The sequence below is a fragment of the Sphaerodactylus townsendi genome, linkage group LG06 (genome assembly GCF_021028975.2).
Source record: "Sphaerodactylus townsendi isolate TG3544 linkage group LG06, MPM_Stown_v2.3, whole genome shotgun sequence".
Classification (NCBI taxonomy): Eukaryota; Metazoa; Chordata; class Lepidosauria; order Squamata; family Sphaerodactylidae; genus Sphaerodactylus; species Sphaerodactylus townsendi.
In genome coordinates, this window is record NC_059430.1 from 125,383,603 (window position 1) to 125,410,566 (window position 26,964).

The following is a 26,964-nucleotide window of genomic DNA, read 5'->3' on the forward strand; positions in this document are numbered from 1 at the left end:
CCCCACCCCCCCCCCCCCCCACCCCCCCCCCCCCCCACCCCCCCCCCCCCCCACCCCCCCCCCCCCCCACCCCCCCCCCCCCCCACCCCCCCCCCCCCCCACCCCCCCCCCCCCCCACCCCCCCCCCCCCCCACCCCCCCCCCCCCCCACCCCCCCCCCCCCCCACCCCCCCCCCCCCCCACCCCCCCCCCCCCCCACCCCCCCCCCCCCCCACCCCCCCCCCCCCCCACCCCCCCCCCCCCCCACCCCCCCCCCCCCCCACCCCCCCCCCCCCCCACCCCCCCCCCCCCCCACCCCCCCCCCCCCCCACCCCCCCCCCCCCCCACCCCCCCCCCCCCCCACCCCCCCCCCCCCCCACCCCCCCCCCCCCCCACCCCCCCCCCCCCCCACCCCCCCCCCCCCCCACCCCCCCCCCCCCCCACCCCCCCCCCCCCCCACCCCCCCCCCCCCCCACCCCCCCCCCCCCCCACCCCCCCCCCCCCCCACCCCCCCCCCCCCCCACCCCCCCCCCCCCCCACCCCCCCCCCCCCCCACCCCCCCCCCCCCCCACCCCCCCCCCCCCCCACCCCCCCCCCCCCCCACCCCCCCCCCCCCCCACCCCCCCCCCCCCCCACCCCCCCCCCCCCCCACCCCCCCCCCCCCCCACCCCCCCCCCCCCCCACCCCCCCCCCCCCCCACCCCCCCCCCCCCCCACCCCCCCCCCCCCCCACCCCCCCCCCCCCCCACCCCCCCCCCCCCCCACCCCCCCCCCCCCCCACCCCCCCCCCCCCCCACCCCCCCCCCCCCCCACCCCCCCCCCCCCCCACCCCCCCCCCCCCCCACCCCCCCCCCCCCCCACCCCCCCCCCCCCCCACCCCCCCCCCCCCCCACCCCCCCCCCCCCCCACCCCCCCCCCCCCCCACCCCCCCCCCCCCCCACCCCCCCCCCCCCCCACCCCCCCCCCCCCCCACCCCCCCCCCCCCCCACCCCCCCCCCCCCCCACCCCCCCCCCCCCCCACCCCCCCCCCCCCCCACCCCCCCCCCCCCCCACCCCCCCCCCCCCCCACCCCCCCCCCCCCCCACCCCCCCCCCCCCCCACCCCCCCCCCCCCCCACCCCCCCCCCCCCCCACCCCCCCCCCCCCCCACCCCCCCCCCCCCCCACCCCCCCCCCCCCCCACCCCCCCCCCCCCCCACCCCCCCCCCCCCCCACCCCCCCCCCCCCCCACCCCCCCCCCCCCCCACCCCCCCCCCCCCCCACCCCCCCCCCCCCCCACCCCCCCCCCCCCCCACCCCCCCCCCCCCCCACCCCCCCCCCCCCCCACCCCCCCCCCCCCCCACCCCCCCCCCCCCCCACCCCCCCCCCCCCCCACCCCCCCCCCCCCCCACCCCCCCCCCCCCCCACCCCCCCCCCCCCCCACCCCCCCCCCCCCCCACCCCCCCCCCCCCCCACCCCCCCCCCCCCCCACCCCCCCCCCCCCCCACCCCCCCCCCCCCCCACCCCCCCCCCCCCCCACCCCCCCCCCCCCCCACCCCCCCCCCCCCCCACCCCCCCCCCCCCCCACCCCCCCCCCCCCCCACCCCCCCCCCCCCCCACCCCCCCCCCCCCCCACCCCCCCCCCCCCCCACCCCCCCCCCCCCCCACCCCCCCCCCCCCCCACCCCCCCCCCCCCCCACCCCCCCCCCCCCCCACCCCCCCCCCCCCCCACCCCCCCCCCCCCCCACCCCCCCCCCCCCCCACCCCCCCCCCCCCCCACCCCCCCCCCCCCCCACCCCCCCCCCCCCCCACCCCCCCCCCCCCCCACCCCCCCCCCCCCCCACCCCCCCCCCCCCCCACCCCCCCCCCCCCCCACCCCCCCCCCCCCCCACCCCCCCCCCCCCCCACCCCCCCCCCCCCCCACCCCCCCCCCCCCCCACCCCCCCCCCCCCCCACCCCCCCCCCCCCCCACCCCCCCCCCCCCCCACCCCCCCCCCCCCCCACCCCCCCCCCCCCCCACCCCCCCCCCCCCCCACCCCCCCCCCCCCCCACCCCCCCCCCCCCCCACCCCCCCCCCCCCCCACCCCCCCCCCCCCCCACCCCCCCCCCCCCCCACCCCCCCCCCCCCCCACCCCCCCCCCCCCCCACCCCCCCCCCCCCCCACCCCCCCCCCCCCCCACCCCCCCCCCCCCCCACCCCCCCCCCCCCCCACCCCCCCCCCCCCCCACCCCCCCCCCCCCCCACCCCCCCCCCCCCCCACCCCCCCCCCCCCCCACCCCCCCCCCCCCCCACCCCCCCCCCCCCCCACCCCCCCCCCCCCCCACCCCCCCCCCCCCCCACCCCCCCCCCCCCCCACCCCCCCCCCCCCCCACCCCCCCCCCCCCCCACCCCCCCCCCCCCCCACCCCCCCCCCCCCCCACCCCCCCCCCCCCCCACCCCCCCCCCCCCCCACCCCCCCCCCCCCCCACCCCCCCCCCCCCCCACCCCCCCCCCCCCCCACCCCCCCCCCCCCCCACCCCCCCCCCCCCCCACCCCCCCCCCCCCCCACCCCCCCCCCCCCCCACCCCCCCCCCCCCCCACCCCCCCCCCCCCCCACCCCCCCCCCCCCCCACCCCCCCCCCCCCCCACCCCCCCCCCCCCCCACCCCCCCCCCCCCCCACCCCCCCCCCCCCCCACCCCCCCCCCCCCCCACCCCCCCCCCCCCCCACCCCCCCCCCCCCCCACCCCCCCCCCCCCCCACCCCCCCCCCCCCCCACCCCCCCCCCCCCCCACCCCCCCCCCCCCCCACCCCCCCCCCCCCCCACCCCCCCCCCCCCCCACCCCCCCCCCCCCCCACCCCCCCCCCCCCCCACCCCCCCCCCCCCCCACCCCCCCCCCCCCCCACCCCCCCCCCCCCCCACCCCCCCCCCCCCCCACCCCCCCCCCCCCCCACCCCCCCCCCCCCCCACCCCCCCCCCCCCCCACCCCCCCCCCCCCCCACCCCCCCCCCCCCCCACCCCCCCCCCCCCCCACCCCCCCCCCCCCCCACCCCCCCCCCCCCCCACCCCCCCCCCCCCCCACCCCCCCCCCCCCCCACCCCCCCCCCCCCCCACCCCCCCCCCCCCCCACCCCCCCCCCCCCCCACCCCCCCCCCCCCCCACCCCCCCCCCCCCCCACCCCCCCCCCCCCCCACCCCCCCCCCCCCCCACCCCCCCCCCCCCCCACCCCCCCCCCCCCCCACCCCCCCCCCCCCCCACCCCCCCCCCCCCCCACCCCCCCCCCCCCCCACCCCCCCCCCCCCCCACCCCCCCCCCCCCCCACCCCCCCCCCCCCCCACCCCCCCCCCCCCCCACCCCCCCCCCCCCCCACCCCCCCCCCCCCCCACCCCCCCCCCCCCCCACCCCCCCCCCCCCCCACCCCCCCCCCCCCCCACCCCCCCCCCCCCCCACCCCCCCCCCCCCCCACCCCCCCCCCCCCCCACCCCCCCCCCCCCCCACCCCCCCCCCCCCCCACCCCCCCCCCCCCCCACCCCCCCCCCCCCCCACCCCCCCCCCCCCCCACCCCCCCCCCCCCCCACCCCCCCCCCCCCCCACCCCCCCCCCCCCCCACCCCCCCCCCCCCCCACCCCCCCCCCCCCCCACCCCCCCCCCCCCCCACCCCCCCCCCCCCCCACCCCCCCCCCCCCCCACCCCCCCCCCCCCCCACCCCCCCCCCCCCCCACCCCCCCCCCCCCCCACCCCCCCCCCCCCCCACCCCCCCCCCCCCCCACCCCCCCCCCCCCCCACCCCCCCCCCCCCCCACCCCCCCCCCCCCCCACCCCCCCCCCCCCCCACCCCCCCCCCCCCCCACCCCCCCCCCCCCCCACCCCCCCCCCCCCCCACCCCCCCCCCCCCCCACCCCCCCCCCCCCCCACCCCCCCCCCCCCCCACCCCCCCCCCCCCCCACCCCCCCCCCCCCCCACCCCCCCCCCCCCCCACCCCCCCCCCCCCCCACCCCCCCCCCCCCCCACCCCCCCCCCCCCCCACCCCCCCCCCCCCCCACCCCCCCCCCCCCCCACCCCCCCCCCCCCCCACCCCCCCCCCCCCCCACCCCCCCCCCCCCCCACCCCCCCCCCCCCCCACCCCCCCCCCCCCCCACCCCCCCCCCCCCCCACCCCCCCCCCCCCCCACCCCCCCCCCCCCCCACCCCCCCCCCCCCCCACCCCCCCCCCCCCCCACCCCCCCCCCCCCCCACCCCCCCCCCCCCCCACCCCCCCCCCCCCCCACCCCCCCCCCCCCCCACCCCCCCCCCCCCCCACCCCCCCCCCCCCCCACCCCCCCCCCCCCCCACCCCCCCCCCCCCCCACCCCCCCCCCCCCCCACCCCCCCCCCCCCCCACCCCCCCCCCCCCCCACCCCCCCCCCCCCCCACCCCCCCCCCCCCCCACCCCCCCCCCCCCCCACCCCCCCCCCCCCCCACCCCCCCCCCCCCCCACCCCCCCCCCCCCCCACCCCCCCCCCCCCCCACCCCCCCCCCCCCCCACCCCCCCCCCCCCCCACCCCCCCCCCCCCCCACCCCCCCCCCCCCCCACCCCCCCCCCCCCCCACCCCCCCCCCCCCCCACCCCCCCCCCCCCCCACCCCCCCCCCCCCCCACCCCCCCCCCCCCCCACCCCCCCCCCCCCCCACCCCCCCCCCCCCCCACCCCCCCCCCCCCCCACCCCCCCCCCCCCCCACCCCCCCCCCCCCCCACCCCCCCCCCCCCCCACCCCCCCCCCCCCCCACCCCCCCCCCCCCCCACCCCCCCCCCCCCCCACCCCCCCCCCCCCCCACCCCCCCCCCCCCCCACCCCCCCCCCCCCCCACCCCCCCCCCCCCCCACCCCCCCCCCCCCCCACCCCCCCCCCCCCCCACCCCCCCCCCCCCCCACCCCCCCCCCCCCCCACCCCCCCCCCCCCCCACCCCCCCCCCCCCCCACCCCCCCCCCCCCCCACCCCCCCCCCCCCCCACCCCCCCCCCCCCCCACCCCCCCCCCCCCCCACCCCCCCCCCCCCCCACCCCCCCCCCCCCCCACCCCCCCCCCCCCCCACCCCCCCCCCCCCCCACCCCCCCCCCCCCCCACCCCCCCCCCCCCCCACCCCCCCCCCCCCCCACCCCCCCCCCCCCCCACCCCCCCCCCCCCCCACCCCCCCCCCCCCCCACCCCCCCCCCCCCCCACCCCCCCCCCCCCCCACCCCCCCCCCCCCCCACCCCCCCCCCCCCCCACCCCCCCCCCCCCCCACCCCCCCCCCCCCCCACCCCCCCCCCCCCCCACCCCCCCCCCCCCCCACCCCCCCCCCCCCCCACCCCCCCCCCCCCCCACCCCCCCCCCCCCCCACCCCCCCCCCCCCCCACCCCCCCCCCCCCCCACCCCCCCCCCCCCCCACCCCCCCCCCCCCCCACCCCCCCCCCCCCCCACCCCCCCCCCCCCCCACCCCCCCCCCCCCCCACCCCCCCCCCCCCCCACCCCCCCCCCCCCCCACCCCCCCCCCCCCCCACCCCCCCCCCCCCCCACCCCCCCCCCCCCCCACCCCCCCCCCCCCCCACCCCCCCCCCCCCCCACCCCCCCCCCCCCCCACCCCCCCCCCCCCCCACCCCCCCCCCCCCCCACCCCCCCCCCCCCCCACCCCCCCCCCCCCCCACCCCCCCCCCCCCCCACCCCCCCCCCCCCCCACCCCCCCCCCCCCCCACCCCCCCCCCCCCCCACCCCCCCCCCCCCCCACCCCCCCCCCCCCCCACCCCCCCCCCCCCCCACCCCCCCCCCCCCCCACCCCCCCCCCCCCCCACCCCCCCCCCCCCCCACCCCCCCCCCCCCCCACCCCCCCCCCCCCCCACCCCCCCCCCCCCCCACCCCCCCCCCCCCCCACCCCCCCCCCCCCCCACCCCCCCCCCCCCCCACCCCCCCCCCCCCCCACCCCCCCCCCCCCCCACCCCCCCCCCCCCCCACCCCCCCCCCCCCCCACCCCCCCCCCCCCCCACCCCCCCCCCCCCCCACCCCCCCCCCCCCCCACCCCCCCCCCCCCCCACCCCCCCCCCCCCCCACCCCCCCCCCCCCCCACCCCCCCCCCCCCCCACCCCCCCCCCCCCCCACCCCCCCCCCCCCCCACCCCCCCCCCCCCCCACCCCCCCCCCCCCCCACCCCCCCCCCCCCCCACCCCCCCCCCCCCCCACCCCCCCCCCCCCCCACCCCCCCCCCCCCCCACCCCCCCCCCCCCCCACCCCCCCCCCCCCCCACCCCCCCCCCCCCCCACCCCCCCCCCCCCCCACCCCCCCCCCCCCCCACCCCCCCCCCCCCCCACCCCCCCCCCCCCCCACCCCCCCCCCCCCCCACCCCCCCCCCCCCCCACCCCCCCCCCCCCCCACCCCCCCCCCCCCCCACCCCCCCCCCCCCCCACCCCCCCCCCCCCCCACCCCCCCCCCCCCCCACCCCCCCCCCCCCCCACCCCCCCCCCCCCCCACCCCCCCCCCCCCCCACCCCCCCCCCCCCCCACCCCCCCCCCCCCCCACCCCCCCCCCCCCCCACCCCCCCCCCCCCCCACCCCCCCCCCCCCCCACCCCCCCCCCCCCCCACCCCCCCCCCCCCCCACCCCCCCCCCCCCCCACCCCCCCCCCCCCCCACCCCCCCCCCCCCCCACCCCCCCCCCCCCCCACCCCCCCCCCCCCCCACCCCCCCCCCCCCCCACCCCCCCCCCCCCCCACCCCCCCCCCCCCCCACCCCCCCCCCCCCCCACCCCCCCCCCCCCCCACCCCCCCCCCCCCCCACCCCCCCCCCCCCCCACCCCCCCCCCCCCCCACCCCCCCCCCCCCCCACCCCCCCCCCCCCCCACCCCCCCCCCCCCCCACCCCCCCCCCCCCCCACCCCCCCCCCCCCCCACCCCCCCCCCCCCCCACCCCCCCCCCCCCCCACCCCCCCCCCCCCCCACCCCCCCCCCCCCCCACCCCCCCCCCCCCCCACCCCCCCCCCCCCCCACCCCCCCCCCCCCCCACCCCCCCCCCCCCCCACCCCCCCCCCCCCCCACCCCCCCCCCCCCCCACCCCCCCCCCCCCCCACCCCCCCCCCCCCCCACCCCCCCCCCCCCCCACCCCCCCCCCCCCCCACCCCCCCCCCCCCCCACCCCCCCCCCCCCCCACCCCCCCCCCCCCCCACCCCCCCCCCCCCCCACCCCCCCCCCCCCCCACCCCCCCCCCCCCCCACCCCCCCCCCCCCCCACCCCCCCCCCCCCCCACCCCCCCCCCCCCCCACCCCCCCCCCCCCCCACCCCCCCCCCCCCCCACCCCCCCCCCCCCCCACCCCCCCCCCCCCCCACCCCCCCCCCCCCCCACCCCCCCCCCCCCCCACCCCCCCCCCCCCCCACCCCCCCCCCCCCCCACCCCCCCCCCCCCCCACCCCCCCCCCCCCCCACCCCCCCCCCCCCCCACCCCCCCCCCCCCCCACCCCCCCCCCCCCCCACCCCCCCCCCCCCCCACCCCCCCCCCCCCCCACCCCCCCCCCCCCCCACCCCCCCCCCCCCCCACCCCCCCCCCCCCCCACCCCCCCCCCCCCCCACCCCCCCCCCCCCCCACCCCCCCCCCCCCCCACCCCCCCCCCCCCCCACCCCCCCCCCCCCCCACCCCCCCCCCCCCCCACCCCCCCCCCCCCCCACCCCCCCCCCCCCCCACCCCCCCCCCCCCCCACCCCCCCCCCCCCCCACCCCCCCCCCCCCCCACCCCCCCCCCCCCCCACCCCCCCCCCCCCCCACCCCCCCCCCCCCCCACCCCCCCCCCCCCCCACCCCCCCCCCCCCCCACCCCCCCCCCCCCCCACCCCCCCCCCCCCCCACCCCCCCCCCCCCCCACCCCCCCCCCCCCCCACCCCCCCCCCCCCCCACCCCCCCCCCCCCCCACCCCCCCCCCCCCCCACCCCCCCCCCCCCCCACCCCCCCCCCCCCCCACCCCCCCCCCCCCCCACCCCCCCCCCCCCCCACCCCCCCCCCCCCCCACCCCCCCCCCCCCCCACCCCCCCCCCCCCCCACCCCCCCCCCCCCCCACCCCCCCCCCCCCCCACCCCCCCCCCCCCCCACCCCCCCCCCCCCCCACCCCCCCCCCCCCCCACCCCCCCCCCCCCCCACCCCCCCCCCCCCCCACCCCCCCCCCCCCCCACCCCCCCCCCCCCCCACCCCCCCCCCCCCCCACCCCCCCCCCCCCCCACCCCCCCCCCCCCCCACCCCCCCCCCCCCCCACCCCCCCCCCCCCCCACCCCCCCCCCCCCCCACCCCCCCCCCCCCCCACCCCCCCCCCCCCCCACCCCCCCCCCCCCCCACCCCCCCCCCCCCCCACCCCCCCCCCCCCCCACCCCCCCCCCCCCCCACCCCCCCCCCCCCCCACCCCCCCCCCCCCCCACCCCCCCCCCCCCCCACCCCCCCCCCCCCCCACCCCCCCCCCCCCCCACCCCCCCCCCCCCCCACCCCCCCCCCCCCCCACCCCCCCCCCCCCCCACCCCCCCCCCCCCCCACCCCCCCCCCCCCCCACCCCCCCCCCCCCCCACCCCCCCCCCCCCCCACCCCCCCCCCCCCCCACCCCCCCCCCCCCCCACCCCCCCCCCCCCCCACCCCCCCCCCCCCCCACCCCCCCCCCCCCCCACCCCCCCCCCCCCCCACCCCCCCCCCCCCCCACCCCCCCCCCCCCCCACCCCCCCCCCCCCCCACCCCCCCCCCCCCCCACCCCCCCCCCCCCCCACCCCCCCCCCCCCCCACCCCCCCCCCCCCCCACCCCCCCCCCCCCCCACCCCCCCCCCCCCCCACCCCCCCCCCCCCCCACCCCCCCCCCCCCCCACCCCCCCCCCCCCCCACCCCCCCCCCCCCCCACCCCCCCCCCCCCCCACCCCCCCCCCCCCCCACCCCCCCCCCCCCCCACCCCCCCCCCCCCCCACCCCCCCCCCCCCCCACCCCCCCCCCCCCCCACCCCCCCCCCCCCCCACCCCCCCCCCCCCCCACCCCCCCCCCCCCCCACCCCCCCCCCCCCCCACCCCCCCCCCCCCCCACCCCCCCCCCCCCCCACCCCCCCCCCCCCCCACCCCCCCCCCCCCCCACCCCCCCCCCCCCCCACCCCCCCCCCCCCCCACCCCCCCCCCCCCCCACCCCCCCCCCCCCCCACCCCCCCCCCCCCCCACCCCCCCCCCCCCCCACCCCCCCCCCCCCCCACCCCCCCCCCCCCCCACCCCCCCCCCCCCCCACCCCCCCCCCCCCCCACCCCCCCCCCCCCCCACCCCCCCCCCCCCCCACCCCCCCCCCCCCCCACCCCCCCCCCCCCCCACCCCCCCCCCCCCCCACCCCCCCCCCCCCCCACCCCCCCCCCCCCCCACCCCCCCCCCCCCCCACCCCCCCCCCCCCCCACCCCCCCCCCCCCCCACCCCCCCCCCCCCCCACCCCCCCCCCCCCCCACCCCCCCCCCCCCCCACCCCCCCCCCCCCCCACCCCCCCCCCCCCCCACCCCCCCCCCCCCCCACCCCCCCCCCCCCCCACCCCCCCCCCCCCCCACCCCCCCCCCCCCCCACCCCCCCCCCCCCCCACCCCCCCCCCCCCCCACCCCCCCCCCCCCCCACCCCCCCCCCCCCCCACCCCCCCCCCCCCCCACCCCCCCCCCCCCCCACCCCCCCCCCCCCCCACCCCCCCCCCCCCCCACCCCCCCCCCCCCCCACCCCCCCCCCCCCCCACCCCCCCCCCCCCCCACCCCCCCCCCCCCCCACCCCCCCCCCCCCCCACCCCCCCCCCCCCCCACCCCCCCCCCCCCCCACCCCCCCCCCCCCCCACCCCCCCCCCCCCCCACCCCCCCCCCCCCCCACCCCCCCCCCCCCCCACCCCCCCCCCCCCCCACCCCCCCCCCCCCCCACCCCCCCCCCCCCCCACCCCCCCCCCCCCCCACCCCCCCCCCCCCCCACCCCCCCCCCCCCCCACCCCCCCCCCCCCCCACCCCCCCCCCCCCCCACCCCCCCCCCCCCCCACCCCCCCCCCCCCCCACCCCCCCCCCCCCCCACCCCCCCCCCCCCCCACCCCCCCCCCCCCCCACCCCCCCCCCCCCCCACCCCCCCCCCCCCCCACCCCCCCCCCCCCCCACCCCCCCCCCCCCCCACCCCCCCCCCCCCCCACCCCCCCCCCCCCCCACCCCCCCCCCCCCCCACCCCCCCCCCCCCCCACCCCCCCCCCCCCCCACCCCCCCCCCCCCCCACCCCCCCCCCCCCCCACCCCCCCCCCCCCCCACCCCCCCCCCCCCCCACCCCCCCCCCCCCCCACCCCCCCCCCCCCCCACCCCCCCCCCCCCCCACCCCCCCCCCCCCCCACCCCCCCCCCCCCCCACCCCCCCCCCCCCCCACCCCCCCCCCCCCCCACCCCCCCCCCCCCCCACCCCCCCCCCCCCCCACCCCCCCCCCCCCCCACCCCCCCCCCCCCCCACCCCCCCCCCCCCCCACCCCCCCCCCCCCCCACCCCCCCCCCCCCCCACCCCCCCCCCCCCCCACCCCCCCCCCCCCCCACCCCCCCCCCCCCCCACCCCCCCCCCCCCCCACCCCCCCCCCCCCCCACCCCCCCCCCCCCCCACCCCCCCCCCCCCCCACCCCCCCCCCCCCCCACCCCCCCCCCCCCCCACCCCCCCCCCCCCCCACCCCCCCCCCCCCCCACCCCCCCCCCCCCCCACCCCCCCCCCCCCCCACCCCCCCCCCCCCCCACCCCCCCCCCCCCCCACCCCCCCCCCCCCCCACCCCCCCCCCCCCCCACCCCCCCCCCCCCCCACCCCCCCCCCCCCCCACCCCCCCCCCCCCCCACCCCCCCCCCCCCCCACCCCCCCCCCCCCCCACCCCCCCCCCCCCCCACCCCCCCCCCCCCCCACCCCCCCCCCCCCCCACCCCCCCCCCCCCCCACCCCCCCCCCCCCCCACCCCCCCCCCCCCCCACCCCCCCCCCCCCCCACCCCCCCCCCCCCCCACCCCCCCCCCCCCCCACCCCCCCCCCCCCCCACCCCCCCCCCCCCCCACCCCCCCCCCCCCCCACCCCCCCCCCCCCCCACCCCCCCCCCCCCCCACCCCCCCCCCCCCCCACCCCCCCCCCCCCCCACCCCCCCCCCCCCCCACCCCCCCCCCCCCCCACCCCCCCCCCCCCCCACCCCCCCCCCCCCCCACCCCCCCCCCCCCCCACCCCCCCCCCCCCCCACCCCCCCCCCCCCCCACCCCCCCCCCCCCCCACCCCCCCCCCCCCCCACCCCCCCCCCCCCCCACCCCCCCCCCCCCCCACCCCCCCCCCCCCCCACCCCCCCCCCCCCCCACCCCCCCCCCCCCCCACCCCCCCCCCCCCCCACCCCCCCCCCCCCCCACCCCCCCCCCCCCCCACCCCCCCCCCCCCCCACCCCCCCCCCCCCCCACCCCCCCCCCCCCCCACCCCCCCCCCCCCCCACCCCCCCCCCCCCCCACCCCCCCCCCCCCCCACCCCCCCCCCCCCCCACCCCCCCCCCCCCCCACCCCCCCCCCCCCCCACCCCCCCCCCCCCCCACCCCCCCCCCCCCCCACCCCCCCCCCCCCCCACCCCCCCCCCCCCCCACCCCCCCCCCCCCCCACCCCCCCCCCCCCCCACCCCCCCCCCCCCCCACCCCCCCCCCCCCCCACCCCCCCCCCCCCCCACCCCCCCCCCCCCCCACCCCCCCCCCCCCCCACCCCCCCCCCCCCCCACCCCCCCCCCCCCCCACCCCCCCCCCCCCCCACCCCCCCCCCCCCCCACCCCCCCCCCCCCCCACCCCCCCCCCCCCCCACCCCCCCCCCCCCCCACCCCCCCCCCCCCCCACCCCCCCCCCCCCCCACCCCCCCCCCCCCCCACCCCCCCCCCCCCCCACCCCCCCCCCCCCCCACCCCCCCCCCCCCCCACCCCCCCCCCCCCCCACCCCCCCCCCCCCCCACCCCCCCCCCCCCCCACCCCCCCCCCCCCCCACCCCCCCCCCCCCCCACCCCCCCCCCCCCCCACCCCCCCCCCCCCCCACCCCCCCCCCCCCCCACCCCCCCCCCCCCCCACCCCCCCCCCCCCCCACCCCCCCCCCCCCCCACCCCCCCCCCCCCCCACCCCCCCCCCCCCCCACCCCCCCCCCCCCCCACCCCCCCCCCCCCCCACCCCCCCCCCCCCCCACCCCCCCCCCCCCCCACCCCCCCCCCCCCCCACCCCCCCCCCCCCCCACCCCCCCCCCCCCCCACCCCCCCCCCCCCCCACCCCCCCCCCCCCCCACCCCCCCCCCCCCCCACCCCCCCCCCCCCCCACCCCCCCCCCCCCCCACCCCCCCCCCCCCCCACCCCCCCCCCCCCCCACCCCCCCCCCCCCCCACCCCCCCCCCCCCCCACCCCCCCCCCCCCCCACCCCCCCCCCCCCCCACCCCCCCCCCCCCCCACCCCCCCCCCCCCCCACCCCCCCCCCCCCCCACCCCCCCCCCCCCCCACCCCCCCCCCCCCCCACCCCCCCCCCCCCCCACCCCCCCCCCCCCCCACCCCCCCCCCCCCCCACCCCCCCCCCCCCCCACCCCCCCCCCCCCCCACCCCCCCCCCCCCCCACCCCCCCCCCCCCCCACCCCCCCCCCCCCCCACCCCCCCCCCCCCCCACCCCCCCCCCCCCCCACCCCCCCCCCCCCCCACCCCCCCCCCCCCCCACCCCCCCCCCCCCCCACCCCCCCCCCCCCCCACCCCCCCCCCCCCCCACCCCCCCCCCCCCCCACCCCCCCCCCCCCCCACCCCCCCCCCCCCCCACCCCCCCCCCCCCCCACCCCCCCCCCCCCCCACCCCCCCCCCCCCCCACCCCCCCCCCCCCCCACCCCCCCCCCCCCCCACCCCCCCCCCCCCCCACCCCCCCCCCCCCCCACCCCCCCCCCCCCCCACCCCCCCCCCCCCCCACCCCCCCCCCCCCCCACCCCCCCCCCCCCCCACCCCCCCCCCCCCCCACCCCCCCCCCCCCCCACCCCCCCCCCCCCCCACCCCCCCCCCCCCCCACCCCCCCCCCCCCCCACCCCCCCCCCCCCCCACCCCCCCCCCCCCCCACCCCCCCCCCCCCCCACCCCCCCCCCCCCCCACCCCCCCCCCCCCCCACCCCCCCCCCCCCCCACCCCCCCCCCCCCCCACCCCCCCCCCCCCCCACCCCCCCCCCCCCCCACCCCCCCCCCCCCCCACCCCCCCCCCCCCCCACCCCCCCCCCCCCCCACCCCCCCCCCCCCCCACCCCCCCCCCCCCCCACCCCCCCCCCCCCCCACCCCCCCCCCCCCCCACCCCCCCCCCCCCCCACCCCCCCCCCCCCCCACCCCCCCCCCCCCCCACCCCCCCCCCCCCCCACCCCCCCCCCCCCCCACCCCCCCCCCCCCCCACCCCCCCCCCCCCCCACCCCCCCCCCCCCCCACCCCCCCCCCCCCCCACCCCCCCCCCCCCCCACCCCCCCCCCCCCCCACCCCCCCCCCCCCCCACCCCCCCCCCCCCCCACCCCCCCCCCCCCCCACCCCCCCCCCCCCCCACCCCCCCCCCCCCCCACCCCCCCCCCCCCCCACCCCCCCCCCCCCCCACCCCCCCCCCCCCCCACCCCCCCCCCCCCCCACCCCCCCCCCCCCCCACCCCCCCCCCCCCCCACCCCCCCCCCCCCCCACCCCCCCCCCCCCCCACCCCCCCCCCCCCCCACCCCCCCCCCCCCCCACCCCCCCCCCCCCCCACCCCCCCCCCCCCCCACCCCCCCCCCCCCCCACCCCCCCCCCCCCCCACCCCCCCCCCCCCCCACCCCCCCCCCCCCCCACCCCCCCCCCCCCCCACCCCCCCCCCCCCCCACCCCCCCCCCCCCCCACCCCCCCCCCCCCCCACCCCCCCCCCCCCCCACCCCCCCCCCCCCCCACCCCCCCCCCCCCCCACCCCCCCCCCCCCCCACCCCCCCCCCCCCCCACCCCCCCCCCCCCCCACCCCCCCCCCCCCCCACCCCCCCCCCCCCCCACCCCCCCCCCCCCCCACCCCCCCCCCCCCCCACCCCCCCCCCCCCCCACCCCCCCCCCCCCCCACCCCCCCCCCCCCCCACCCCCCCCCCCCCCCACCCCCCCCCCCCCCCACCCCCCCCCCCCCCCACCCCCCCCCCCCCCCACCCCCCCCCCCCCCCACCCCCCCCCCCCCCCACCCCCCCCCCCCCCCACCCCCCCCCCCCCCCACCCCCCCCCCCCCCCACCCCCCCCCCCCCCCACCCCCCCCCCCCCCCACCCCCCCCCCCCCCCACCCCCCCCCCCCCCCACCCCCCCCCCCCCCCACCCCCCCCCCCCCCCACCCCCCCCCCCCCCCACCCCCCCCCCCCCCCACCCCCCCCCCCCCCCACCCCCCCCCCCCCCCACCCCCCCCCCCCCCCACCCCCCCCCCCCCCCACCCCCCCCCCCCCCCACCCCCCCCCCCCCCCACCCCCCCCCCCCCCCACCCCCCCCCCCCCCCACCCCCCCCCCCCCCCACCCCCCCCCCCCCCCACCCCCCCCCCCCCCCACCCCCCCCCCCCCCCACCCCCCCCCCCCCCCACCCCCCCCCCCCCCCACCCCCCCCCCCCCCCACCCCCCCCCCCCCCCACCCCCCCCCCCCCCCACCCCCCCCCCCCCCCACCCCCCCCCCCCCCCACCCCCCCCCCCCCCCACCCCCCCCCCCCCCCACCCCCCCCCCCCCCCACCCCCCCCCCCCCCCACCCCCCCCCCCCCCCACCCCCCCCCCCCCCCACCCCCCCCCCCCCCCACCCCCCCCCCCCCCCACCCCCCCCCCCCCCCACCCCCCCCCCCCCCCACCCCCCCCCCCCCCCACCCCCCCCCCCCCCCACCCCCCCCCCCCCCCACCCCCCCCCCCCCCCACCCCCCCCCCCCCCCACCCCCCCCCCCCCCCACCCCCCCCCCCCCCCACCCCCCCCCCCCCCCACCCCCCCCCCCCCCCACCCCCCCCCCCCCCCACCCCCCCCCCCCCCCACCCCCCCCCCCCCCCACCCCCCCCCCCCCCCACCCCCCCCCCCCCCCACCCCCCCGCCCCCCCACCCCCCCCCCCCCCAACGCCCCCCCCCCACACAACCCCCCCCCCCCCAACCCCCCCCCCCCCCCACACCCCCCCCCCCCCCCCCCCCCCCCCCCCCCCCCCCCCCCCCCGGTCCCGCGACACCGCCCCCCCTCCCCCCCCCCCCGAGCCCACCCCCCCCGCACCGCCCCCCCCCCCCACCACCCCCGCCCCCCCCCCCCCCCCCCCCCCCCCCACCCCCCCCCCCCCCCCACCCCACCCCACCACCCCCCCACACCCCCCCCCCCACCCCCCCCCCCCCCCAAAGCACCATAGGTTGGCCACCCCTAGTGTAGAGGGTAGGAGTGGTGGACTCTGATCTGAAGTACTGTGTTTTTTCCCCACTTCTCTACATAAACCTGCTGAATGATCTTGGGTTCTCTCAGAACTCTCTCAGCCCCACTGGCAGGGGCTGATGGGAATTATAGTCCATGAACATCTGGAGCACCATAGGTTGGTCACCCCTGATTTAGAAGAAGAAGAATTTATATCCCCCCTTCTCTCCTGTAAGGAGACTCAAAGGGGCTGACAATCTCCTTTCCCTTCCTCCCCCAACAACAAACACCCTGTGAGGTAGGCGAAGCTGAGAGAGCTCTGAAGAACTGTGACAAGCCCAAGGTCACCTAGCTGGCATGTGTTGGAGTACACAAGCTAATCTGGTTCACCAGATAAGCCCCCACAGCTCAAGTGGCAGAGCGAAGAATCAAACCCGGTTCTCCAGATTAGAGTGCACCTGTTCTTAACCACTACACCACGCTGGCTCTCAGACTTCTATTGTCACAACTAAAGCATAAGCAGCAAAGCATCCTTCGTTATACCCCACGTCATGCCCCCACATCACACAACACCACCCAACTACCAGTCTTCGGAAGGGCCAAAAAGGCTTGGCTGTGACCCCCCCCCCCCCCCCGTTTCTGTCTCCCTTGCAGCGTGACGGGGCTGTGCAAGCCGGTTTGTGAGCAGGGCTGCGTGAACGGGACCTGCGTGGAGCCCAACGCCTGCCAGTGTCACTTTGGCTATGTGGGGCAGAACTGCTCAGTGGAGTGCCAGTGCAACAAGCACAGCAACTGCCAGGGCGTGGAGGCGCAGGACCAGTGTCTGGAGTGCTTCAACAACACCATGGTGAGGATCAGCATGGGGCTGGGCGCGAGGGATAGCCGGGCCACACTCTCTAGCATCAGGGGTGGGTTGGCCATGAGCGCCACCGGGAAGCCTCCTGGCAGGCTGACGGGGCGTGGAGGCGCAGGACCAGTGTCTGCAATGCTTCAATAACACCATGGTGAGGATCAGCATGGGGCTGGGCGCGAGGGATAGCCAGGCCACACTCTCTAGCATCAGGGGTGGGTTGGCCATGAGCACCACCGGGAAGCCTCCTGGCAGGCTGATGGCCTGGTGGTCCAGTACTCATCCCCAATTCAGGGCCACTCCTTACCTGGCGTGAGGCCGGTTTGAGCTGTGAATCAATAGCCCCACCCCCACACAGGATGTGTGGGAGGTAGTAGGAGAGCCAGCATGGTGTAGTGGTTAAGAGTAGTGGCCTCTAATCTAAAGAACCGGGTTTGATTCCACACTCGTCCATCTGAGCGGGAAACTGTAATCTGGTGAACTGATTTAATATCCCAGCTCCTACGTACAAAGCCTGCTGGGTGACCTTGAACCAATCGCAGGACTGTCTCAGCCCCACCTGCCTCACTAAGTGCCTGTGTGGGGAGGAAGGAAATGAGTTTGTAAGCCACATTGAGACTCCTTATGGTTTAGAAAAGCAAGATAAAGATCCAAACTCCTCCTCTTCTTCTCCCCACCCATGCTGGGAAGCAAATCTGCTTTCCTGGGCTGTTCTTGCCGCTTCTAGTTAGCATGTCACGCTTTTGATGATGCATCTGTACACTCTTCTGTCTGTTTGTCGTGGTCTCTGGAGGAAGGGAAGGCAGAGGTGGGATCCAGCAGGTTCTCACAGGTTCCCGAGAGTAGGATACTAATTATTTGTGTGTGCCGAGAGGGGGTGACTAATTGGTGGTTTTGCCACGTGATTTTGGCCTTAGTTACGCCCCTCCTCTCAGCAGTAGCGCGCAGAACTTGAAGCGTGCGTGGCAGCCTGTGCCTGCGTGCATTCGTCTCCCGCCCAAGGACTGGCGCAGCGGCTGCATCCTTGCCACAGCCCCACCCAGGAATGCCCCGCCCCTGGAATGCCCGCCCACGCCCCCATCGTGCCCCGCCCAGCCCCATTGGCACTACGCCACAGTTTGAATCCCACCACCATGGGAACCTGTTACTAAAATTTTTGGATCCCACCACTGAGAGAAGGTGTTTTGCCAGTTCCCCGCATGCCTATCCCACCTCTCTGTAGCCCCCTCCTCAGCCTCTTCAACTCTTCCCGCTCGCCTCTTCTCGCTCAGGGAGAACGCTGTGAAAAGTGCAAGCCACTCTTTGTGGGCTCGGCCTTGAACGGGGGCTCCTGCCGCCCCTGCCACGCCTTCTGCCGGGGCAACAGCAACGTCTGCATCACTCAGGAAGAGTACGAGCGAGCCCGCCGGGACCCTGCCCGCTACCCGCTGGAGCCTGCCTTGGTGAGTTGCACAGAGATGCACACGTGGCAGCCGCCCCAGGGAATTGGGGTCCCTGGACAGAATTTTGGATGGAGCCCCAAAATCACTGTCCCCCAACACTCAGATGTGCTGCTGTGCTCCACCTTCCTGATCAAGCTAAGGGCATCTTTTCCCCCATACTAGCCCCCACAGGTGCCCAAGTCTATTACGCAGAGCCCAGGTCTACTGCCTGGAGCTCGTACCGGCATCCAGGTCTACTGGAGAGTTCACACGTGGAGCAGCAGTGGTGTTGGAGGTTAAGAGCTCGTGTATCTAATCTGGAGGAACCAGGTTTGATTCTCCGTTCTGCTGCCTGAGCTGTGGAGGCTTATCTGGGGAATTCAGATTAGCCTGTACACTCCCACACATGCCAGCTGGGTGACTTTGGGCTAGTCACAGCTTCTCGGAGCTCTCTCAGCCCCACCTACCTCACAGGGTGTTTGTGGTGAGGGGGGAAGGGCAAGGAGATTGTCAGCCCCTTTGAGTCTCCTACAGGAGAGAAAGGGGGGATATAAATGCAAACTCCTCCTCCTCCTCCTCTTCTTCTTCTCCTTCTCCTTCTTCTTCTTCTTCTTCTTCTCCTCCTCCTCCTCCTCCTCCTCCTCCTCCTCCTCCTTCTTCTTCTTCTTCTCCTCCTCCTCCTCCTTCTCCTTCTCCTTCTCCTCCTCCTCCTCTCCCTCCATTGATGAGGTGGAGCTGTGGGCACCTGCCCACTGGCCCAATGGCTACAGCCTCTCTTCTGTGCAAGGGACCAGAAAAGGCCTGCCCATTTAGATTGGGAACTGATTTTCGAGGGGACGCCGCCTGTCCAATTCATCCGATCGATAAACTTTGGGGGAAAAAACCCACCCTTTTTCTTTCCTGTGCGCATTCAGTGAAATAGTCACATGAAATATCACCCATCGTGGTGAATGTTGTGCTATTCGCTGCGTGCAGAAATCCCTTTTACGTTGTCAAACGTCTCAGCATCCATGAGCTCCTCCCACCCCCTCTATCTAAAAAGTCTGCAGATAGCTTGCAGGGAGGGAAGGCGGCAAGATATAGCCTGATCGCCTCAGATTTCGTAAGTTAAACAGGGTCGGTTCTGGGAAGGGAGGCCTCTAATGAGGACTCTGCAGAGGAAGGCGATGCAGACACCTCTGCTTCTTGCTTGTCTCAAAAACCCCTTGCTGGGGTCACCCTAAGCTGGCTGCGACCTGAGGGCAGTTTACAAACACAAGTAGACTGCAAGCTGTGTATGGCCTGCCGTTGGTGTAATGAATAACCAGCTGTTGCTGAGGGTGGAAATCCTGGCTTTTGGATCAGGTTTTGAGAATGACGTGCAGCCGTAGCCTTGGAAACTTTGACCAGCTTGCGGTGGCCACCCTATGGTGCTCCAGATGTTCGACTACAATTCCCATCAGCCCCTGCTAGCATGGCCTGGTCTGCTAAGGCATTTGCAGTCTGAGATCAAGGAGGATCCAGATTGGTAGCCAGAGATCGACTTCTCCTCCATCAATCTGTCCAAGCCCCTTTTAAAATTATGCATGGGGTAGAAAATGTTGACAGAGGGAAATTTTTCTCTCTTTCTCCCAATACTAGAACCAGGGGGCATTCATTGAAAATGCTGGGGGGAAGAATTAGGACTAATAAAAGGAAACACTTCTTCACGCAACATGTGATTGGGGTTTGGAATATGCTGCCACAGGAGGTGGTGATGGCCACTAACCTGGATAGCTTTAAAAGGGGCTTGGACAGATTTATGGAGGAGAAGTCGATCTATGGCTACCAATCTTGATCCTCCTTGATCTGAAATTGCAAATGCCTTAGAAGACCAGGTGCTCGGGAGCAGCAGCAGCAGCAGAAGGCCATTGCTTTCACCTCCTGCATGTGAGCTCCCATAGGCACCTGGTGGGCCACTGCGAGTAGCAGAGTGCTGGACTAGATGGACTCTGGTCTGATCCAGCAGGCTAGTTCTTACGTTCTTATGGCCAATTGGGTGTACTCATGGGGAGGGAGTTGCGTTGTTCTGCCCGCCTTCATTCCTGACCCCTCCCCTCCTTTACAGATCCCCAAGTGGGTGGCCGAGGGACCGGCGGAAGATGTGGCCGTCTGCGTGAACTGTCAAAACAACAGCTTTGGGGAGAAATGCGAGAGTTGTTTGCACGGCTATTTCCTCCTGGACGGGAAGTGTACCAAGTAAGAGCTTTTGTGCGATGGAAATAGAAGCGCGCCCCCTCCCCCAATGGAAATAGAAACCATCCCTGCCTGGAAAATCCACAACTGCCAGTTGATTCCAGCCATGAAAGTCTTCAACAATAAAATGCCATGGGGTGTTGTGGGGTTTCCGGGCTCTATGGCCGTGTTCCAGTAGCCTTTTCTCCTGACGTTTTGCCTGCCTGCATCTGTGGCTGGCATCTTCAGAGGATCCTTTGTGGCTGGCATCTTCAGGGGTTACGAGATGACCCTCTGAAGATGCCAGCCACAAATGCAGGCGGGGAACATCAGGAGAAAATGCTATTGGAACACGGCCATACAGCCCGGAAGCCACACAACACCCCAGTGATTTTGGCTGTGAAAGCCTTCAACAATACAACGCCATCCCTTAGCATGATCCTACAGCAGTGGTGGCGAACCTATGGCACGGGTGCCAGAGGTGGCACTCAGAGCCCTCTTTGTGGGCACGCACAAACAGAGTCCCCGCACACACATCTAGGCTGGCCTGGGCTGCTGGGCTCGATTATTAGCATTAAACCTAAGACCTAGTTTTGGGGAAGCAGTGTAGGTAACCCTGTTAATCACTGTTAAACCCCACTGATTTTCATGTGAAGAACTAAAGCGCGATCCTTTACCTGGGGGTAAGCTCGGTTGCTGGCAATGGGGCTTGCTTCTGAGTAAACCCTCCTAGGGTCGTGATTCACCCGTTCGAAGAGTTGCACAGTTGCTTCAAGGCAAAATCACTGAGTACCACCAAGCTTACTCCTGAGTAACGCACACCTTGGAGCCAACCGTTTTTTCTAAACGAAAACCTCAGTACTCAGGTTAAATTGCCATGTTGGCACTTTGTGATAAATAAGTGGGTTTTGGGTTTCAGTTTGGGCACTCCGTCTCGAAAAGGTTCGCCGTCACTGTCCTACAGCTTGGCCTGGGGTGGAAGCGGAGGATGCCTCACCCTTGACCCCTCTCTTCCCCCCCCCCCGCAACAGATGCCAGTGCAACGGACACGCAGATTACTGCAACGAGCTAGATGGGACGAACTGCCCCTGCCAGAACAACACCGAGACCGGCCCTTGTCAGAACAGTGCCCAGTCTGACAAGAAGGACTGTTACAAATACCAGGTAAGGGGTACGGCTACCCGGTGCGCAGGTACGGCTCAGTACACAGGAGGGCGTGGCTCGGCAAGCACGGGGGGTGTCCAAGAACGGAGAGGTAGAAAAGGCAGGCGTCTAGGAATTAGAAAATGCGTATAAACTCTCTGGGAAGAACTGGGCAGGCTGGTTTTCTGGAATTTACCGGCAGCTTTTGAACACTGCAAAATTCCCTTAGGGGATTCTTGAAAAGAGAGCTGGAGAAAGAGGGCACGAACTCATATCCCCAGTTCCGCTCGGCGCTTTGTTTTTGCCCAAGGGTACGTTCCCATCCTCCAAGAAGTTCAGCACAAGCCCCTTTCACGTTAGTGTACAAGTGTTCTCAAATGCCTCACACTTTTAATATTTTTTCCAAATAAGAAAAGATATTTATTTATTTATTTATTGTTTAGATTTGTAGACCGCCCCATCCCCAAGGGGCTCTGTCCAATATGCATTGGACACTTCCACTTTACATGGGAGGACTGCTTTGCCATAGTGGTAATTGCAACCAGGAACCGGGGTGGGGGTTGTCAAATGACCCCAGGCACAATGGCTGGGGGGCGGCAAAATCCCCCCCCCCACCGTGAAACCTGTCCTCCCTGGCTCGGAAGCAGGCCAGCCCCTGGGCCAGCCTGCTGCCGCAGCGCCTGTCGGAGCCACGCCCCTCCCCGAGCCCCCCCTGGCCTCCCTGCAGCCTGCCTCCTGCCCTCCCCTGGACCGGCCTGCCACTGCGGTGCCAGTCCGAGCTGCCCCTGCCCCCAAGACCCGCCTCCAAGCACGGGGGAGCAGGGCAGGCGATGTCCCCGGGCGCCATTTCCCCCAATACGCCTCTGCTTTGCCAGAGGGCTGAGATTCCGCAGGGCTAAATGACCAACTGAATCTTACTTCTTCAGCCACATATTATGTTACTTGGAGCAGCAGTGGCGTAGGAGGTTAAGAGCTCTTGTATCTAATCTGGAGGAACCGGGTTTGATTCCCAGCTCTGCCACCTGAGCTGTGGAGGCTGATCTGGGGAATTCAGATTAGCCTGTGCGCTCCCACACATGCCAGCTGGGTGACCTTGGGCTAGTCAGAGCTTTTGGGAGCTCTCTCAGCCCCACCCACCTCACAGGGTGTTTGTTGTGAGGGGGGAAGGGCAAGGAGATTGTAAGCCCCTTTGAGTCTCCTACAGGAGAGAAAGGAGGGATATAAATCCAAACTCCTCCTCCTCCTCTTCTTCTTCTTCTTCTTCTTAATCTTGAAGGAATTGATCTGAGGTTGCGTATAAATCTTGAGAGTAACAGAACGATTGAATATAGGAGATGTGGTTACCTGTGCAAGAAACCAACAGGGGGCGGGGTTTGCAAACCTTGCGAACTTTAAAAAAATTAATTTCATGAGATGACATTATAACATAGATACCCACATGGATGGATATCCACATCTATATGTGTGTGTGTGTGTGTGTATAGCTATTATGAGTTGCCCTTCCCCCCTCACACACACACACAGACACACAGACAGACACACAGACAGACAGATAGATAGATATAGATATAGATATATAGATAGATATAGATATATAGCTATTATGAGTTCTTCCTTTCCCAGTCAGCTGTTGCAGCTGCATATACAATGATGAAGGGGTTTTGGTTTTGCAGTTGATGTTTTTTAAAAAAATAAAAGACAAAGCGATAGTTGTGAAGGTGAACTTTTGTGGGTGATGCCTGGGGAAATCTCAGGAACCGGATGCTGAGCTTGGCTCCCAGGGCCCCCGACTCTTGCTCTCTCCTCCGTGGGGCGGGCAAAACAATAACGTAGAGCCCGAGGATAAGAGATGATGCGCAAAGAGATGCGATTTGCGTCTTTTATGAGGGCTGCAAATCGTTTTTACTTTTTAGAAGCGCAGTCACTCAATCTAATTCTTGAATGGGAAGAAAAGCGTCCTTCAGATCCCCACTTGAGTTGCTCTGAAATCGACTGTCTTTCCCTTGCAGTGTGCCAAGTGCCGCGAATTTTTCCACGGGAACCCGGTTGGCGGGCACCAGTGCTACCGGCTGATCATTGTGGATCAAGAGAGCTGCTTCGACCCCACCTCCCAGGCCAACTGCTTCCACGAGCCCAACCTGAAGAACTTGTCCCTCGGCCGCACCGTCTTCTTCGGCGTCCAGCCCAAGTTCACCAACGTCGACATCCGCATCACCATCGACGTGACGTTTGGCGGCGTGGACGTCTACATCTCCACGTCCTACGAGACGTTTGTGGTGGACGTCGATCCCGTCACGGGCATGCACTCCATACGGGTGATGTCACCGGTCAACGAAGCGACTGGCCGCGGCGGTGTGAGTAACGTAAGCCAGACCTCCCTACCCGTGCAAGAGAAGCGCACCCACGGCCTCATCACGTACATCACTGTGCGAGCCCAGCATTCTGTGCTGGTTGTCCGAGGCGTCCGGGACCGCGTGGTTATCACCTACCCACACGAGATCCACGCCCTCAAATCCAGCCGGTTCTACATTGTCCTACTGGGAATCGGAGGCACCGGCCCCAACTTCACCGAGGCCCAGGGGCTGCTGTCCTTCCGGCAGGACCAGGCTCACATCGACCTCTTCGTCTTCTTCTCCGTCTTCTTCTCCTGCTTCTTCCTCTTCCTGTCGGTCTGCGTCCTGCTGTGGAAGGTGAAGCAGTTCTTGGATCTGCGGCACGAGCAGCGGCGCCACCTGCAGGAAATGACCAAGATGGCCAGCCGGCCCTTCGCCAAGGTCACCATCTACTTTGAGCCTGACACCTTGGGGGCGGCGGCCGAGCTGATTTTCTTGCCCGCGCGTCCCCACAAGCACCCGGCGCTGGCCGCTGCCCAGCCCCTGCCCAGCCGCCTGAAACCGTACCACGAGGTGCCCTACCCTGTTGCCCACTTCCGCCGCTCCGAGCCCTTCCTCTCCCACCTCATGGGCTACTCCTACTCCAGCTTCCGAGTGGGGCCCATCACCTTGGAGCCCACCGACGACGGCATGGCCGGGGTGGCCACTGTCCTCTTCCAGCTCCCGGGAGGGCCCCAGGCCCCCAACCGCGCCTGCCTCGGCTCGGCCCTCGTCACGCTGCGCCACAACCTTCAGGACTATTGCAGCAGCAGCCACGGAGCGAGCAGCTCCCGCAAAGGCATCCTCAGCCACGAGAACCTCACGAGCATGTCCCTGTGAACCCACGGGCTGGGACAGCGGTGAGATTCGTTGCTTCTGCCCTCCTTGGCAATCCTCACCTGCCTCCACAGGGTGCCTCGGAAACGGCAGGAGGCCACGTCTGCAATCAGGAACCAGAAGGAGCGGCTCCACGGGGGATACCTGGCAGCCCCTGCTGTCACGACACCGGCATAACCACCAGCAGGGGGTGCTGTTCTTTGACCTCAAAGGCAAGGGCCGTTCAGACGGCCCCCAGCGGCTGTTCGCTCTCCGTTTTCCTGGTGCAGATCACGGAGTGGCGCAGGAGCAGCTGTCCCGGAGGGGCTGGCAGGAGCAGATGCCAGCCCAGATATTCTCCGTTACGGCAGAGAGAAGTTTCTCAGAAACACAGAGAGCGGGAGGGAAGGGGCAAGAGAGGCCCGATGCCTGCGTGCATGTGTTATGTTGTTGTTTTTTTTAAAAAAAAATCACCTTCCCTCCCATTTCCGTTTGCTTTGGTCTTTTTAGTCAACACTGTTGCCCCCACCTCTGCCAAAAAAAAGGTAAGAAGAAGAAGAGTTTGGATTTATATCCCCCCTTTCTCTCCTGCAGGAGACTCAAAGGAGCTTACAATCTCCTTGCCCTCCCCCCCCACAACAAACACCCTGTGAGGTGGGTGGGCTGAGAGAGCTCCGAGAAGCTGTGACTAGCCCAAGGTCACCCAGCTGGCGTGTGTGGGATTGTACAGGCTAATCTGAATTCCCCAGATAAGACTCCACAGCTCAGGCGGCAGAGCTGGGAATCCAACCTGGTTCCTCCAGATTAGATACACGAGCTCTTAACCTCCTATGCCACTGCTGCTCCTGTAAGAAGGAAGGCTGTCCACTGCTGTAAGAAGGGAGGCTGTCCACAGCTCTTCCTGGACTGGCCACGTCAGCCCACAAGGTAGAGTTTACATCAAGTTAGGTTTTGAATGTTCCCTTAAAGCAACAAACAAACAAACCTAAGAGATGCTGTCTGGTTTCCGGGCTGCATGGCCGTGTTCTAGCAGCATTCTCTCCTGACGTTTCGCCTGCATCTGTGGCTGGCATCTTCAGAGGATCTGACAGTAGGAATGGAAAGCAAGTGGAGTATATATACTGTGAGGTCAAAAGGTGAGGCCCTCTGAATAGAGTAGCCTGGTATGCGAGTCACAAAGAAGTCTGTAGCCTGGGAGTTACATACAGCCCGGAAACCACACAGCACCCCAGTGATTCCGGCCATGAAAGCCTTCGACGAACCTAAGAGAGTGTCTGCTACAGCTCATCTCCTTGCTGACGTGGTCCGTCGCGATCCAAGATTTTGTTTTCGTTAAGCGTTCACACCTGCAGCCTCGGGGGGTTCAGTCCAGGAAAAGGGCTGGAGTCTGTCCTTTCTTCCCTGACTTCTTGCCATTTTTTTTCTCACGCTGCCGTCCCTTAAGGCTTTTTATATCCCGGCACTGGGCGTGCTGCCCTTCTGGAAGCCGCTCTACGACTCCACCCTCAGAGATGTTAGCAGGAGCCTTGTAGTTCAGTCAGAGGCAGACAACTTGGGTCCCCCACCCTTCTTTTATCTTTATTTAGCCAGCATGATGTATTGGTTAAGAGCAGGGTTTGATTCTCCACTCCTCCACGTTTCCAGCGAACTCTTACCTGGTGAACCAGATTTGTCTCCCCACTCCTTCTTTCTTTCTGGGTGACCTTGGGCTAGTCACAGTTCTCTCTGAACTCTCCCAGCCCCACCCACCTCACAAGGTGTCTGTTGTGGGGAGAGGAAGGGAAAGGAGTTTGTAAGCCGCCTTGAGTCTCCTTACAGGAGAGAAAGGTGGGGTATAAATCCAAACTCTTCTTCTTCTGTCTGCCTCCTAGTATAGTTAAGAACTTAAGAACATAAGAACTAGCCTGCTGGATCAGACCAGAGTCCATCTAGCCCAGCACTCTGCTACTCGCAGTGGCCCACCAGGTGCCTTTGGGAGCTCACGTGCAGGAGGTGAAAGCAATGGCCTTCTGCTGCTGCTGCTCTTGAGCACCTGGTTATTAACAGAGGAGCTGCTATCACAGCCCTTTCCTTGCAGGTTTCAAAAGGGTTGGGTCACGCTTGGCTCATGAGTGCAGTTGCCAGCCTCAACCTGGCTGGAGATCACCTGGGATTTCAGGGGACGGAGATGAGTTCACCTGGGAAAAACGGCTGCTTTGGAAAATAGACTCTAGGGCAGGGGTGGCCAACCTATGGCGCTCCAGATGTTCATGGACTACAATCCCCATCAGCCTCTGCCAGCATGCTGGCAGGGGCTGATGGCCATGCTGGCAGGGGCTGACGGGAATTGTAGTCCATGAACATCTGGAGCACCATAGGTTGGCCACCCCTGCTCTAGGGCAGCGGTGGCGAACCTATGGCACGCATGCCAGAGAGGACACTCACAGCTCTCTCTATGGGCACGCGCACCGTCGCACCCAGAGGTGGGATCCAGCAGGTTCTCACCAGTTCCCGAGAATGGGTTATTAATTATTTGTGTGTGCTAAGAGGGGGTTACTAATTGGGTCCGCTTTTCCATCTCCACGCCCTCGCCTCCCCGAGAGGCATCCTGCCTTTGAACGTGAAGGTTCCATATAGCAATTGCGACTAATAATGTCACTCTCTGAACTGGGTTAATCCCTTCCAGGTACTGCAATTCATGGATTCTCAGCCTTTCGTACCTTTTATCTCACCAGTCTCTATCCAAGAACCTGTGTGTTTCACCATTGCTGTGTTCAGATTTGTGAGTTGGGGCATTTTCTATAATGGGATGATGATTTAGAAATGACCTGGTGCAAAAAAATTGGGGGGGGGGGGTCGTGGTGGGGTGGCTGCCCATGGGGGGGGCATCCAACTCAGGTTTTACCCAGGGCTAGGTACGCCTCTGCCCCCTT

General features: G+C 76.4%; 1 protein-coding gene across 1 annotated transcript in view; it reads left to right on the forward strand.

Annotated features, from left to right (window-relative positions):
* Positions 1-24,537, forward strand: part of MEGF8 (multiple EGF like domains 8) — a 92,637-nt gene extending 68,100 nt beyond the window's left edge. The window contains exons 24-28 of the mRNA XM_048501706.1: positions 15,912-16,104; positions 17,379-17,549; positions 19,615-19,745; positions 20,753-20,885; positions 22,874-24,537. Coding sequence (XP_048357663.1) covers positions 15,912-16,104; positions 17,379-17,549; positions 19,615-19,745; positions 20,753-20,885; positions 22,874-24,076 — 1,831 coding nt within the window. The 3' untranslated portion in view covers positions 24,077-24,537. The remainder of the gene's footprint in view (positions 1-15,911; positions 16,105-17,378; positions 17,550-19,614; positions 19,746-20,752; positions 20,886-22,873) is intronic.
* Positions 24,538-26,964: the final 2,427 nt, after the last annotated feature.